At 34.1% G+C, this 16222-nt stretch overlaps 1 protein-coding gene and 1 long non-coding RNA gene across 2 annotated transcripts in view; one reads left to right on the top strand and one right to left on the bottom strand.

The window, feature by feature from the left end:
• The window catches only part of LOC113685289 (sugar phosphate exchanger 3), a 17887-nt gene extending 1897 nt beyond the window's left edge, over positions 1-15990 (top strand). The window contains exons 3-25 of the mRNA XM_089207525.1: positions 21-53; positions 649-708; positions 1669-1700; positions 2231-2282; positions 3350-3428; positions 3678-3744; positions 4363-4429; positions 4671-4700; positions 5235-5319; positions 5808-5852; positions 6216-6280; positions 7215-7301; positions 7958-8033; positions 8821-8886; positions 9366-9391; positions 10056-10131; positions 10467-10514; positions 10981-11045; positions 11564-11650; positions 12273-12338; positions 13540-13592; positions 13991-14091; positions 14971-15990. Of these exons, the coding sequence (XP_089063651.1) occupies positions 21-53; positions 649-708; positions 1669-1700; positions 2231-2282; positions 3350-3428; positions 3678-3744; positions 4363-4429; positions 4671-4700; positions 5235-5319; positions 5808-5852; positions 6216-6280; positions 7215-7301; positions 7958-8033; positions 8821-8886; positions 9366-9391; positions 10056-10131; positions 10467-10514; positions 10981-11045; positions 11564-11650; positions 12273-12338; positions 13540-13592; positions 13991-14091; positions 14971-14978 (1374 nt within the window). The 3' untranslated portion in view covers positions 14979-15990. The remainder of the gene's footprint in view (positions 1-20; positions 54-648; positions 709-1668; positions 1701-2230; positions 2283-3349; positions 3429-3677; positions 3745-4362; positions 4430-4670; positions 4701-5234; positions 5320-5807; positions 5853-6215; positions 6281-7214; positions 7302-7957; positions 8034-8820; positions 8887-9365; positions 9392-10055; positions 10132-10466; positions 10515-10980; positions 11046-11563; positions 11651-12272; positions 12339-13539; positions 13593-13990; positions 14092-14970) is intronic.
• LOC113685290 (uncharacterized) lies at positions 10858-11896 on the bottom strand. The gene is made up of 2 exons (XR_003447553.2): positions 11758-11896; positions 10858-11033 (listed from the first exon to the last, which is right to left on the bottom strand). It is a non-coding gene; the product is annotated as an uncharacterized LOC113685290 (long non-coding RNA).
• Positions 15991-16222: the final 232 nt, after the last annotated feature.

Consider the following 16222-nt stretch of genomic DNA (forward strand, 5'->3'; position numbering starts at 1 on the left):
TTCTTGATTTTCTGTCTTAGTTATGGGAAGACAGAGACTTTTTCAAAGATGAGGTTAGTAAAATTGTAGATACATGCATGTTTTGATTGATCTAAATACCCAACTTTACTCTTTGACCCATAGTGACAAGCATCAAATTTCTAGGAAATCATTTCATCTATGGAAATGATCACCTAGTAAAGAGTCACTGGACTGCTAAAAAATAATTATCCTAGTCAGGACCTTAGGAAATGTACAAGGAGAGCAGTATGGAGAATATACATACTGATGTTAGGAAATAAAGTGTTTTGGAAGTATTAAATTTTTCATACAAGAGTACCATACTCTTAGTTACAATTTGAGTTTTTTAGATTGATAATAGAATATCCTGTGATATGCTTGATAAATAGTTGAAGCTGTCAGTCCCAACTGTATCATGAAGACAAATTATCCTTTAACCCTGGGAAGTGATTAAAATGTAACTTCTCCTTAGGCTATCCATACATTATCTAGTAAACAGGTAATGAGAATACTCAAATTGATCTATCACCAAATTCTGGTGACTAATTTACAAGGAAATGTGCAACAGGTTAGAGGGGAAAATGACCAATGAACAATCAGATCTTGGGAGTTAAGAGTTATTTACTGACTTGTGCATTGTTTACACAGCATTCTGCTGAACTCTTCCTTGGTGCAATGGATACAACATTCCTGCTGGCATATGCTGTGGTAAGAAACTGGCATTAATTTGTTTTCACAGGGAAGCTTTATTTGAGTATTCGTGATTACAGTCAATGAATTTAACCCTTAAACCCCAAAAAGTGGTTAGCGTCTTATTTCACCTTACATTATCCTTCATGAATAAAACATTAAGGTCACTAGAGTAAAGGAAATGATCACTGACTGAAGAAACTCTTCTTTGTGAAACAAACTTCCTCGTCAGAATCTTAGGGTATGTCTAGAGAACAGTATGAAGATTAAGCATACAGATGTTAGGGTGTACAGGCCAAGGGATAAAAGAGTCCAGATGTATGCTCTGTGTAGGGTATAGAGGTGTTTATTAGAAAATTTATTATAATATACCTAAAAAGGTTGTGTAAAAGTGAGAAAGTAATCTCATGGTATGTTATACAAACTTCATGTATTTAACAAAGGCTTTTCAAAACTCATGGATTTTGTTTATTGAGATATTGTATTTAGTCTGTTAAGTGCAATTTTGTAGCATCTCTTTTTTAATTTTGTCACTGTCTTAGGATTTAGTGTTGTAAAAAATTATCTATGGTTTGGATTCTAATCTTTCATCAACTTTTTCAATTGTAATTATTATATCTCTCAGATAAAATGTGGGCTATGATTGGTCAATTTAGGGGACTGTATTTCACGGTACAACCCACTAAATTAAAAAGTTTTTTTGAATTGAAATCTTTCCCCTTCCATTTGAGCCCAAAGTTATTATAAATATCTTACTAACCTCATTTTCTCAGTCTGCACTGTAAGTAACAGAACCTTGTTTTTGTTCTGTTCTGATTTATGGCCTGTAGGCTTCTCACTTTGGCCATAAATCTGAGTGGAAACAACTTGGTTTGTAACTTACAGTACAGACCTCGAACTAAGTTAGTGAGAAATATTCATTACATCCCCCTTTGCCAGGTTTCATAACTTAATTCTCCTTCTACTTTTGTTCTGTAGGGTTTATACATCAGTGGTATTTTGGGCGACAGGTTTGTTACATTTCTTTTAATCATCAATTTAGATAGTCCGTGGTGTAAAAGCATGAAATGTTTGAGGACAATCAGAATTTTAAACTCGCAAGTACCCAACACTTGATAATTGATTGTAGGACGTGACCTTATCACTTGATGAAGACCAGCAATATACAGGCAAAATGTTGCAATCCATATCCTAAGTGATCGTGTCATGATACAAACAATTATATTTCTCTTTTAAAGGCACATTGTCAGGTAGATTTATTGACCCTCTTTGTAAGGAAATTGGTAAAACCATCAGTGTCAGATTACTGATGTGTTTGCACTGGAGGCAACTTGTCGGGCATTCTGATTGTATTCATTTCCATACATGGGTAATTAAAGTTTTAAAGCTTATTGAAACATTGCAGTTGTTTCCAATGAAGGAACATTGCCAGAGATATTCATCAACTGTCGTTGTAAGGGAATTTCAATAAAAAGCTTGTCAGGCATGACACTGTAGATTTAGTAGAAACCTTGGAATTATGTTTTTTTTAAATGAACAGGTTCAACCTGAGAAAAGTATTGGCATTAGGAATGTGTTCATCTGCAATTATGGTTGGTAACTTGTTGAAACAAGGGTGCATTATTAATTTGAATATGTGCATTTAGTAACCCACGGTGAACAAATTTCCTTGATGTGATGCAGTTCCTCTAGATCTTGGTGAAAGGACTTGCACAATTCTTAACCCTTTAAACCCAAAGAGTGACTAGCATTAAATTTCTCCTAACAATATCACCCCATGCATCACACATCAAGGTCAAGAGAATAAGGGAAATGATCAACAACAAAAGAGGCTTTTGATTGGTAAACAAATTCTCCTTGTCAGTACCTTAGAAAATGTATAAAGAGCAGTATGGAGATTATGCATACTGATCTTAGGGTTTAAAGGGTTAAGCCATTGACCCTTAACCCTTTAACTCCCAGATCAAATTTGTCATTCTCCTTACTGTCAACCACACAATTCTTATAATGTTAGTTCAGAGAATTTAGTATTGGATCAACAAATTATCCCCAAATTGGTATTTTTCTTTATTCTCATCACTTGTCTGGTTAACATTGTATTGATATTGTAGGGAGAAATTCTGTCTTGGTCACTCATGGGAGTTAAAGGGTTAATAGTGACTGCCATCTAATTTCACCTTACATTATTGCCCCTGAATTAAACAGTAAGGTCACAAGAATTAAGGAAATGATCATCAACCGAAGAGGTTCTTCATTGTTAAACAAATTCTCTTTGTCAGCAACTTAGAAAATGCATAGAGAACAGTATGGAGAATATTTATACTGATATTAGAGTGATAAAGAACCTGTAGGTGTAAATGTTAGTGATAATTTGATATGTAATAGTAATCACTATGATATCATCAGTCACACAAGTCATTTGAGAGACTGGTACACAACTAAAAAAAATTATCTGCTTGTTTTTATAATATGTAACCTCCCTTGCAGCATTATATTTTTTTGCAGAATTTAGCATTAGTCTCCAGATAGCATAATTGTTTACCTATTGCTTTTATCAGAAACTAATTTTGTAACCTACATGTAGATACTTTGCTAAATAAAGAAAAAAAAAGAAATGTTTACATCCTAAGTAAAAAATATAAACCAATCTTTTTTTCAGGTGTTCATGTTTGGAACTGTAAGCAAGTGGATTGGCATTTACAACATTTGGTATTATGGGGTATTCATGGCCCTCAATGGTAGGCATTCATCATCCAAGCTTTTTAATCCAGTACTATTTCTTGATTTCTTGTTTGTGGTTCAACTACAAACAGTTCAGTGTACTGAAAGGTTAAAACTCATTGTTATGTTGTACAGTCATGCACATGACCACAATTCTTGTAGTTGTACATGTAGATACAGTGTAAGTAAAGTATCAATGTATCACCTTTTTTTGGACTATTTATCTCTCATAGTTGCAGACAATTAATAATTATATAATTTTGCAGGTTTGTTCCAATCCACTGGTTGGCCATGTGTGGTGGCAGTCATGGGAAATTGGTTTGGAAAGTCAAGGTAATTAACAGAACAATATATCATCTTAAAGAATTTTGTTCATTCGAGTTAAAGTAAAAGTAAGGAATTCAACACACAATTGTGTTAATTTTATACAAACAAAAGCCATTTAGCACAAAAATTTGCTTGGATATTTGTCCTTGGACATTGTTTGTTCCAAGAATCAAACAGTTGTCCAGGAGCAAAGCTCAAGGAAAACTTTGAACATGAAAGAACAGATAATGTCTAGGACAAAGTTGGAGCATATTTTCATGCCTTATGGAGGCTCAAGTGTTAATTATCCTTCAAATTTTATTGGAACATGTGAGAAAAAATTTTTACAAACAGCTTACCATTAACTGCACACCCAGGATGTTCACTTTTTAATGCTGTCTGGTACAACTTATGAACAAATAGATGGATCAGTTCTTCTGTAACAACAGCTAAAAACTCTCTCCTCTTTACATATTTGACACAAGGTTTGAAAGTTGGAGAGTATCATTTAGGACATATAAATGGATGCACACAGTCACATGATGCATTTAGACCAAATGCATGCAAGCAAAAATATTTGATGGATTATAAGTGCTGTTATCTCTAATTGATATTTGGAAGGTAACCTATGATTTTGTTCTGTAGCCGTGGAATTGTCTTTGGAATATGGAGTGCTAATGCCTCTTTAGGAAACATAATTGGAGCTCTTCAAGTGAGTATTTGAGTTCTCATTGGCTCTTTGACATCTTTTTTTATAATATTAAACATTTATGGTTGCTCTGGTTTTGGATTTTAGAACCCAAACCAAGGAGCACTCTCAGACTCTCAGACCCAGTGATGATCTACAGTTTGTGGAAATTTCGCAATTGTCAATAGAGAAAGTCAAGAATTAATACAATTCTCAATATGAACTTTACAAACTAATTTATGTTTAAAAATTATTTTTTCATCAGGTGGCAGCTGTACTGGATTATGGATATGAGGTCAGTAACATATGGATCTTGTACAATTTGTTTGATGTTCTGTTAGACTTTGAAAAATACTTATTGACTGAGTGGGAGGGCTGCACAGAAAAATATTTGCCCACAGGAAAAGACATACAAAATGAGGGCTGCATGGTCTTTAAATCATGACAAGAGCCAAATATTTTCCTGTCCAGTTTGATCAAACTCAGTCAATGAGCATTTATTATATGAACACTGAGTGTTGAAAATGTTGACAATTTTGTTTCAACTTGAATAGGTTGCAAAAGAAGGGCACATGGGGGACAACTATAAAGGAGATTCTACCTTAAAAACATTTCCCTTTTTTCCACGTCAAAACAAGAATCAAATTCATCAAAAAAAATGAGCCTTTTTCCCTCATTTCTATTTGCCCTTAAGTTTGATCAACTGAAAAGTATCAACATATGAAAATCAAAACTGAAAAATTCAGGGAAAATCATTCTGTATAAACCTTGCTATAATTGTAAAATATGTAATTCTGTTAATGTATATGAATTGTTTTTTTCATTGCAGTATGCTATGCTTGTACCAGCTGTTGTATTATTTGCATTTGGCATTTTAATATATTTCTGCTTAATACCATCCCCAGAAGAAATTGGTGAGTACAAACACCTATACAAGGTTGTGAGTCATATAGGAATCACTTTCATTTTCTGAAGTGATAAGATCATCAGTTCTAAATATAGTTAATTATTGTTCTATTTATTTGTTGTTATATATGAAGTAAGCAGACACAAAGAAGTTGTCTCTTCTTCATGTGTTGTTTCTGTGCTTTTTACTTAACATACAAACTATGGAGATTTGAATGCATCATTAAAAAATGCTGTTGGTCATTATAAAGACTAACTAGAAACAATGTGCAGTGTTTCCTAGGGTTCAAGAGGTCATGTTTTTTAGTTATGACCATTTTTTGGATGGCAGTTAACGAAATATTTGATAATGATATGACTAAGTTTACAGGTTTAGATCTGCGCCTTAGTGATTGCATGTTATACAATGTGCAGTAATATATCACATTTTGCTGAACTTATAACCAGCCAGGGTAATGTAGAGGATATTGTTTGTTTATTTTATATTTTTAAACAGGATTACCATTGCCAGATGATGACCAAACCATACAAGCAAGAAATGGTTTGTAAAAACTGATAGTGATGTTACATTGTGTGTAATAATGTTAATTGATCTGAATTAAAACAATCCAATCTTGTAATATGCCAATACAAGGACAGTAAGCTTTGAACCCTTAATCTCCCAGAATCTGATTCTTAACTCTCCCTACTAGCTTCTACACATTTCCTTGTATTTTAGTTATAAGAATATGGTGTAAGATCAAGATAACAACTTCTACCTGATAAGTTTGAGTATTCTCATAACCTGTTAGCTGATATTGTATGGATATTTTAGGGAGAAATTACATGTTTATCACTTGTTGGAGTCAAAGGGTTAATTGTGTACCATCAGTTTGGAACCTAACAGAATGATTTACTATTCTAGTTTTTAATGAACAAATTGTTGAGCAAGAAGCATTTGCCAGACATCCTGGTGAAGGTCTCTCTCAAGTGAGTAGCAAAACTTAAAAAATAAAAAAAAAAAAAAAGGTCTACTGTAGCAGCTCATGTCCACGTAATCAAACATAGGGTTAAACTTTGGTTGTTCTCCTTTGAATTTGCCCTTTTTAATGTAATGTTATTGCTTATTGTGGTGGCAATGTCTTGTCATTTTACAAATACTATGGCAGCATTGTACTAATACAGTTAAAAAGCACTGACAGCACTGTGCTAATACAGTGGAAAAGCTCTGGCAGCATTGGCCCAATACAGTCCAACCTTGACTATCCATATCCTGGGGACTGGGCTGAGTGGTCCAGATAATTAAAAAATATTAATATTAATATTTATGAGCCAAACATAAAACTGGATACACATCATGTAAACAATTTTAAAGAGTAATTATGGCACATTCACATATCACTGTGTATCATTACAGTGTATGTGCACTTGCTATTTCTATCATTCTTTGAAACTGTATGAAAGGAATAATGTCAACAATGTGTTTCTTCCATCTATGTTAATCACTCCCTAAAATGTTCATCAGCTTCAGAAAGCAGAGCATATTTAGTTCCAATGGGAGTTTCAATACATGTGCTTTGTTTGATAGAGGAATTTCCTATGGATCTCAATTATGAGTTATTAATATTAATTATTAAGAAAAATGGGACCAGAGAATTTAGTCTCAACAATTGAAAAATCTGGATAAACAAGGTCTAGATAATCAAGGTTTGAATGTAGTGTGGTACAGATTTAATCTTTGGTTAAATAATACTCTTAATAGATGGGGGAAGGAACTGCATGGTGCTGACTTTAGGCTCCTTCATGCTCAGCTTTATTCTGTGACACCCATTATGTCTCAACTTTTTTTCAAAAAAATTAAGGAATCATTTCAATGAAATAAACTACATTTACTGATTCATTATTGCTTGCTTCATTTTTGTAGTCATCATCAGCAAGCCAACAACAACAACAACCACCAAGGAAGGCTGTGAGCTTTTTCCAAGCTGTTTTATTGCCAGGAGTTATACCTGTAAGTTCAATTATTGCAATTCTGTCTCTTAATCTCAAGATTTCAGTCATTCATCTCCTTACTGTCTGCCATACAACTCTTGTACAAGGTTAGTTTGGAGAATTCAGTATGGGTTCAACTAATACTCCCCTAGAGTAGTTTTTTCTTTTCCTCATCACTGGTCCACTTTACATTGTATTGATATTTTAAGGGGACATTCTGTTTTGGTCACCCATGGAACAGAAAACAACCTCTATGAAAAGAACAATAACAGGCAATTTCATGTGAATTGATCAACTCCATACTGCTGATGTTACATAGAGGGACAGAGAAGACCATATTTAGTTCTAAGTGAATAGAGCTTTCAAGAAATTGAAAAAAAATTCTCGAATGAGAGTTGGGAAAGCTTGTATGTCTTTGTTATAAAAACTACATGTATGTCATCTTCCCATAAAAAAAAAAAAAAAACTATTGGTAGCTCTTTCTTGAATTTCATCATATTTTCTTTGATTTTAAGTGGGGGCAGCAATTTTTAATCATGTTATATTAGCTAATAAATTGTTATTGAAAAGAGTGTGGGTGCTTATGCAAAAAGTATAGGTGCATAAATTTACAATGTATGTACTAGATAATATTTTCACTGCAACTAAATAACAATCTTTTTTTTTTTTCATCAGTACTCATTGTCTTATGCTTGTTTGAAATTGGTGAATTATTCATTCTTCTTTTGGCTGCCTTATTACTTGTCAAACAGTAAGTTCTTTATTTTGTCATTTCTTGTAAAATCTGTGGGCAAACAATCTGTGGGAAACATATTGTCATTACTTATTATACAGGGATTATCTCAGTGATAGATAGCACATTAAATTGGTTTAACTGTGTAATAACCCACGCAGGATGTTTAGAAAACATGAGAAAAGTTTGTAAACTGGGAAGGAGAGGCAAATCAGTTACTAACTTTGTGTTCTCCTGATATCCCATGTGTATTATTATGCAGCTTAAACCAATATAAAGTGCAGTCTATTGCTCTTATGAAACTAATTCTAAACAAAACACTTTTTTTTTCTTTTTTCTTTGTCCCATACTAATGACAAGACAAAAAGCATCTCTCTTTATTTCTTTACCAAGCATAAAACTTCCCATTTCTCTTATTCTGTTTACAAACATGATGCTATTGACATTGCTGATACTAGCAGTATGCAGGACGCTTGTCATATGAACTTTGTAATAGACCTTGTTACAGTAGAGTCTCTATGGCTCAGTAGTAGAGCATTGGATCACGGAATCTGAAGGTCTGAGGTTGGATTCCTCATGGGTACTCAGAATTTTTTCTTTGTCCCATGCTTGTGACAAGACGAAAACATCTTTCTCTAAAACATACTTTGTTCCAATTATCAATGGGTTTACCAGTGCAATATACAATATTTTTTTGACCAATCAGGGTGCTCATAGTTTATCAGTGATTTTACCAACATTTTTGCAGTACTTACCATGAGTGATGCTGTGAAGGGCTACTTAATCCTTCCTATTTTTTTTCTAGAATTTCATTGGAAGGACACAGTGGCAGACAAAATTTCAACATTTTATGATGTTGGAGGAATTGTTGGTAATTAAGTGTATTTTTGAATGCTGATTTTACCTTTAAAATATCAGCCAACATTTTGTTCGAGAAGTAAATATTTCCTAATAATGTGGTAAAGTTGCATACATGTAAATTTAGGGCTTCATTACGCATATTTTCTAAGGGTGGAGGTTGGAGTTATTTTTTTTCACCCAGTCAAAAACAAATCAACTTGAGCAAAATCTGTATGAAACCTTGGCATGCTAAAGACTTCTGAATCAACAATCCCCATTTTTTTTTCTTTTTTTAAATGTCATTATCATGGTGCACATAGCTTAAACAGGTTAACCATTTGTACCTTTATATCAGTTAACATATTCCCCATACTGAAGGGTGTAGATGAACTGGTAGTCCTAAAAAAAAAAGTGTCATGGTCAACAAAGGTTTTGGCAAGCCATATGAATATAGGAGGCTTCAATTCTCTATATTATGAATTTTAAATTGTTATATCTCAACACTTTCAGGTGGCGTAATTGGAGGATTAATCAGTGTAAGTTTTATCAATTTCTGTGTTGAAGTATTATTTCAAAATCATACCATAAGTAAAATATATCAATCAAATGCCAATCCCCTGCCTTACCCTTATTTGTGCTGTAACTGGTCATTTTAAATAGATATATGAACCCTTAACACCATAACATCAGTATGCATATTCTCCATGCTGTTCTCTACAAATTTCTTGTGGTTCTGGCAAGGAGAATTTGTTTGACAATCAAGAGCCTTTGGAACTGGTGATCATTTGTTTTATTCTCTTGACCTTTACATTTGATTGAAGAATGGTACAGCGAGGAGAAAGTAGAAGCTGGTCACTTGTAGGAGTTTAAAGGGCAAAAACTAAAAAATATGTGAAAATCTAAAGTTGTAATTTAAATACTTAAATCTAAAATCTGAAATTTAAAATCCAGGAATGATTTAGTTATTATAATACAACTATTTATAAGGAAAATAAACTAGATATTTGCAAGATAATTTAGTGTTATCAACTGAGATGAAAACGTAAATTGGCCTCTGTGAAGTGTTTAAAGGCTTGTAGAGCATGTACATTGCCAGTCAATTAATATGTGACTAATACTTTAAGGGTAACCTGATTTTTGTGTCAACAAGCATTAGGCATGCATTGTTATTTTTTGTTTCTTGTTTAACTAATTTCTTAGGATCTGATGTCAGGTCGGTCCCCATTGGTCATTGCAATGCTTGTGTTGTCCATACCAATGCTTTTCATTTATGGAAGTTAGTTGGAATTTCTCTCTTTTTTCACTGTTATTATTGTTAGTAATTTGCAAACTCAGTGGTGGAACAGTCATTCATTCATTCAGTTCATTGAAAAGCCATCAAGGCATTAAGTTTTACAATTGGTCAGCCATTTCTTGACTGAAGTCCAAATCCCAGATCAAATTGGGCATACAAGATAAAATATTTGACAAGAGAAATGTTTGTGTCAAGTGCAATAAGTTTTCTTTACATGGGATATGCCTTTCAAAGTTATTAGAGGCTGTTATCATTTTATTATGATTGGTTCCAATCTTAAACCATTCATCTAACAATGTGTCCTTATATAATGGCAGATACTGGAGGCAGTTACACGCTGAATGCAAGTTTGATGACTTTACTAGGTTTGTGTGATATATTTTGTCCCGTTTTGCAATGGTGTTAAATGGTGTCTTAAGTGTACATGCTTACTTCAGGTCACCCGTGTACTCTTAACACTTATTGCTTGTAACATAGGAGAACACATGCTATTTATGTTGTTTTTCAGTCCCACTGATTTTATGAAATCTCTCAGGTATCAATTTGAAGCCAGACCATGTCAGCTTTCAACACCATTTTGGACAGACCAGATAGCCACAATCCCATGCATGTATCCAGACTCACTTCAGTCTGGATGCCATGGTTAGATTTGTAGTTAAATTGCTACCTTTGAGTTACTTCAAATCAGAACTGCAATCTAAGCCTCCATTCAATATTTATATAAATTTTATTGCGTAGAGACAAAAATATTCATTCCTAAGCAATATTGCAAACACAGGTTCCTAATCCATGATTACTTCTAGTTTATTTTTCACCAACTCTATTATGCAGGTTTTATGGTTGGCGGTCCTGCAAACTTGATAAGTTCTGCAATATCAGCTGACCTGGGAAGACAGGTAAGAAGAGTTAGATGACCTCATCCATTAAGATTGAAACATGTTTTGGGCTGTGTTAGTATCTACTTTCATGAAAAAGATTTGTTGTACAGAAAATAGTAGAAAATGGGGCTTTGTGAGAATATTGTCTGCTCAATTAGTGTGTGGGCCTTGTGTGACTTGCACATCACCAAATGTACTTATTGCAAAATTGTGTGTATTTCTGACTTAAATATAATTCTTTCTTTCTCTTTCACCTAAATGGTAATAAGTTAATGGAGGGTGGAACTCTGGGAAAGATTATCAACTGAGAAAAGGAGCTATCAATGATCAATATTATGGGCCTTTAAGGTTAATATCAAGGAAAATTATGAGCTTGATGTGTCTGCAGGATCATTTTGATACAATAGACAATTATTTTTTGGCAGCTCATTCCTTTCACAAAGGTCTAAAAGACATAATAATGATAATGCGATAATAAATGCAAGGAGTGACACTGTTTCTTTAAGATGCATATTTTGTGTTGTTTCATTATACAGAGTGCCCTTAGTGCCAACAGTGAAGCATTAGCTACTGTGACAGGGATTGTGGATGGCACTGGAAGTGTAGGGGCAGCTATTGGACAGGTGAGAATGACTCTTGGCTGCTGGTTGAACTGTAGGTTCAGATCAAAAAGGGTGTGAAGTAATTCTGAATTGACAGTCATACAAAACTTACTTCAAATTATTGGTACCTGTCTATTAATTGGTATATGACTTTCTGTCCTCAGTTTGTCTATGGCTCATCAAATTGCATCAGAAGCTGATGAGAAATAGTAGTTTATGCATTATCTTCTCTTTCCAGAATAATGTGCATACCAATAGTCAAAAAATCACAAAACTTTGTATCTTTAATACAAGAATCCACACTTTGTATTGACCCTTTAAATCCCAAGTTCTATTAATTGTTTATTTTCCCTGCTAGCTGCAAATTATTTCCTTGTAAATTAATTACAAGAATTTGGTATTAGATCAAGACCATAACATATACATAACTTTGAGTTTTCTCATTACCTGTTTACTGGTTGCTACATATGGATGCTACAGGGCAAAGTTACATGTTGATAACTAATGGTAAATAAAGGGTAGAGACAGTTTTGAGCAAGAATGATTTTAAATAAGCCATACAGATGATGACAGGATATAGAAAGCCATACAAAGCCATGATATTAATTTGCGGACATAATTTTTGCATTATCCAATCTTTCAGTTTCTTGTTCCTGTAATAAACACACACTCAGGTTGGAAGCCAGTGTTCTACTTTTTAATGGTGATGGTAAGCAACTTGGCTTGTTTTTTTGACAGAATCATTGATCAAGTGTGCAATGCTAAAAGATTCTTGCTACATGCACAAACTTAAACAAGTTGCCTGTTATCAAAGAATATTTTTGGAGTTGCTTTGGAGAGGTTGAGTAAATTAATTCAGAACATAAGTACAGCTACAATTTTTTGAGCTTTTTTTTTTTTGGTTAGTTTTTTTTTGTTTTTTATTGCCATAAAAAGTGCAACTAGTAATTTTTGCTCCAATTCGTAAAACAAGATGGAGGAGTATTGAATGAGTTTATATTAACATTTTAATATGCAAACACAATGATCCTGTCTCAAGTTGAAAGGAAACACCTCAATCTCATTCCTAGAGGTTGCACACCCCTAATCCCTTTCAGGCAGGACACAAGGACCTCGAAGTTCTTGTTTCTTGCCAGCAATATTAGATTGTGTCTTTTAACAAAGGATAGGGTTCGGAATTTTTCTTTATATCTGTTTTTCTCTTGGGAAACAAAGTTAGGCTAATTTAGGCAACAAACCACACTTTCAATCAGTTTACTGGCTAGTAAACTGCACGGGATGTTGGGAGAACACAAGAAAAGTTCATAAACCACAAGGTGTGGCTGAATGGTTTACAGTCTCTGCAAGTGTTCTGATCAGTTCATAGGATTTTCAGTAAATGACTGAATGAAAATGCAGTTCAACTGTGGTTGCAATTTTCTTGAAGCAAAAGCATGCCAACTTTTCCTTGTTGGCAAGCAGTTTGGGAAATTGCAGAAGAGAAGTTCTGAAGTTCTCTCAATACAAATATGCAGGAAAAGTAAAGGCTTAAAATGGAGTAACCAGGTTGTTAAGCTGAATTTTAAAGAGAAAATTTGATCTTGTGTAAAAAATAAAATCTTTGTTGTTGGTTTTGACGCTCAAAGTGTCCTCTTAGTTTTCTCCAAACCAAAGGCCTGTACCAAATTAAAATCTGGGAATTTCCACTGTGTGGCACCATTTCATGGGATGGGAAGATGTCTCAGTTTTTCATTGTTATACAGGCAAATATTTAATATATTTTTGACCAATCAGAGTGCATGTTGTGTATAAGCTATGTCATAAAATGTTTTATCATTGTTTAGTTGATTGGTTGAGCACATAGCCCTATCCTATCCTCATCTTTGTTAATATTATTGTGATAATTTTTCATTGCTTGTCTTCATTTGCAGACTTTTATGAGTTTTGTTTGCCTCATTATTCCAATTTTGCTCAAATACATAAGGTGAGTAACATGTACACTCTGTTGACCCTTTGACCCCTCAGAGTGACAAACATCTCCCATAAATTCTCCTTACAGTATCACCCCTGAATCACACAGAAAGGTTTTGAGAATAGAGGAAATGATCACAAACTAGACAAACGTTTTGATTGATAAACAAATTCTCCTTATCAGCACCTAAGGAAACATATAGAGAACACTACAGGGAATATGCACGCTGATGTCAGGATATAAATAGTTGATCAAATTTTTTTTAATGTATAATTCTTAGAGTTTCAGAAGGTGAACTTGTATTACACCAAGCTGAAGTATGAGACTCAGTTGACGATCATGTCACAAACTACTTTATTTTCTTTACTTTGCTTTATGATGATAATATCCCATTTTTCTTTAATTCATAGGGGTTTAAGAAGACGAGCAAGATATAGTTATGATCAAGTTTCAGTGGGCAATGACACTATGGAGTACCCCCCTAGCAGGCACATCAACACTACCTTAGCAAGTAAGTTGTGTCTAATAACTTATTTTGGATTTCTCTCTGATAAAGCAATTTTCAATTGAGCTTTCAAAGCAATCCTGGATTGCTTTGGGTGGTTTTACTCTGTTATGTGATTGTTCCAGAAAATTCACATCACTTTCTGAACCAATCAGATGCAAAACTTATACCAATCACAACTTGGTCACTCTCCTTCCCCTGCGCTTTCAGCAGTTTGATATTTTCCTTGCTATGATTGGCTGTTTTGATTGTTTTGGTTTTGGTCTTTCATAATTTAATCAAAAAGTGCTCTAATTGGGAATGAAAGAACAGATGCAAAGTACAAGAAAACCTTGTCTGGTACACAGTAACTTGAAACATTCAAATGAGAAACATTTGTTTTAGCACTCAGAACCAAATATTGTACAGATTTGTAGCAACTCTCAACTTCTGGTTGCCAATTCGTGTTTACAAAAAAATCTTCTTCTGAACCTCCTTATTTCATCATGTCTTGCCAATCTCTGCCAAGTGTATTGGTAAGCAATTAGTTACCCTTTAACTCCCAATACCTGATTGTTAATTTTCCCCTCCAGCTGATGCACATTTCCTTTTAAATAAGTTGTAAGAATTTTGTGTTAGATCAAGATAACTTCAACCTGATAAGTTTTAGCTCTCTCATTGCCGGTTTACAGGATGATGTATCAATATTTCAGGGAGAAGATAATGTGTTAATCACTTCTGGAAGTGAAAGGGCTAAATATTAATAATGATTGTACAGGGGTTGGATTCATCCATACACAGTTCATATCCTGAGCTGTTTATTTCTGTCAGAAGCATGATTTTAGGTTGTGGGTACAATTTCCTCCTACATGACAAAATCACAACCTGAGTTTTCTGTTTTTGCAGATTCCTGAATGATGGCAAGCGTCATGTCACTGGTTCTTCAATAATATTGTTTTTTCATTCCTTTTTTGCCGTTTTTCACCTTTTAATGTATTTTTACCAGCTGAAATATTTCTAAGATTGAACTTTTGAGTAATTCCTGTACCTATCCCACACAAAGTCACCAGTGAAAATTAAACAGAGCAAGGCTTTTTCAAATAAATTATTAATATAGTTATTTCTCTCTTGAGAGTTTCGCCGAATGATTCCTTTCTTACACATAATTGTTGTCGTTAGTTCGTTTTACTCTTAAAGAATTAAACTATAGCTTTAAAGTCATTTGACATTTTTAGAATTTTCATCATTTCTGACAAGAAAGGCTCTGGTGTAAGGCTCTTTGGGAGCTTGTAACCTTATCTAGATAAGGTAAGACCAGTTATTTAGCCAGTAGGAAGCTGTCGATTCAACATGATTAATTATGTCATCATAAACATAACATGGCATAACATACAGCAAGCATAAAATTCATTTCTTGTCAGATTGTATGGTTTGAACCATTTCCGTATGAGCAATTAACCCTAGACAATTATGGCAAATGCTGTGATTATTTCCAATCAGCGTGACATCACACTGATGTTTTTAAGATGTCTGGTTCACTGGAAATTTTTGGGCTCTTTGGGAATAGAGAACGTTGAATTTCTTACGTACAGTGTACCAAGGTGACCAGGACACTAGCCAATGGGTGATTGGGACATTAGCCCAAGGGTAACTAAGGCATTAGTCCAAGGGTAATCAGGGCATTAGCCTAAGGGTAACCAGGGCATTAGCTCAAGGGTAACCAAGGCATTAGCCCAAGGGTAATCGGGGCACTAGCCTAAAGATAACCAGTGCGTTGGCCCAAGGGTAACCAAGGCATTAGCCTAAGGGTAACCAGGGCACTACCGTAAGGTTGAGCGGGACATCTGTACTCAGTATTTGCAATTGTAATTGATAGTACATTTCTATTTAAATATGTTGATTAAAAGTGGCGTTAAATTGAAGTAATTGTTGGCTGACAGTTTGTTTTATTCTCGCAACTAATTTGTTGGGTAAAGCACGAGGGCAAAGTAAAAGTAGCACACGTGCGTTGTCAAAATTTCGTCCGGCTTGATTTTCTGTGATGCTTTTTTCATGTAAACTATAAACAAGTAACTATAATTTCTGGGGCAATTTAGTGTTAATAAGCACGATTACGTTTTTCTAAGACAACAAAATTGACGGAAGTGTTCACTGCTCT

The sequence above is a fragment of the Pocillopora damicornis genome, chromosome 5, assembly GCF_964200805.1.
Source record: "Pocillopora damicornis chromosome 5, jaPocDami1.2, whole genome shotgun sequence".
Taxonomy (NCBI): domain Eukaryota; kingdom Metazoa; phylum Cnidaria; class Anthozoa; order Scleractinia; family Pocilloporidae; genus Pocillopora; species Pocillopora damicornis.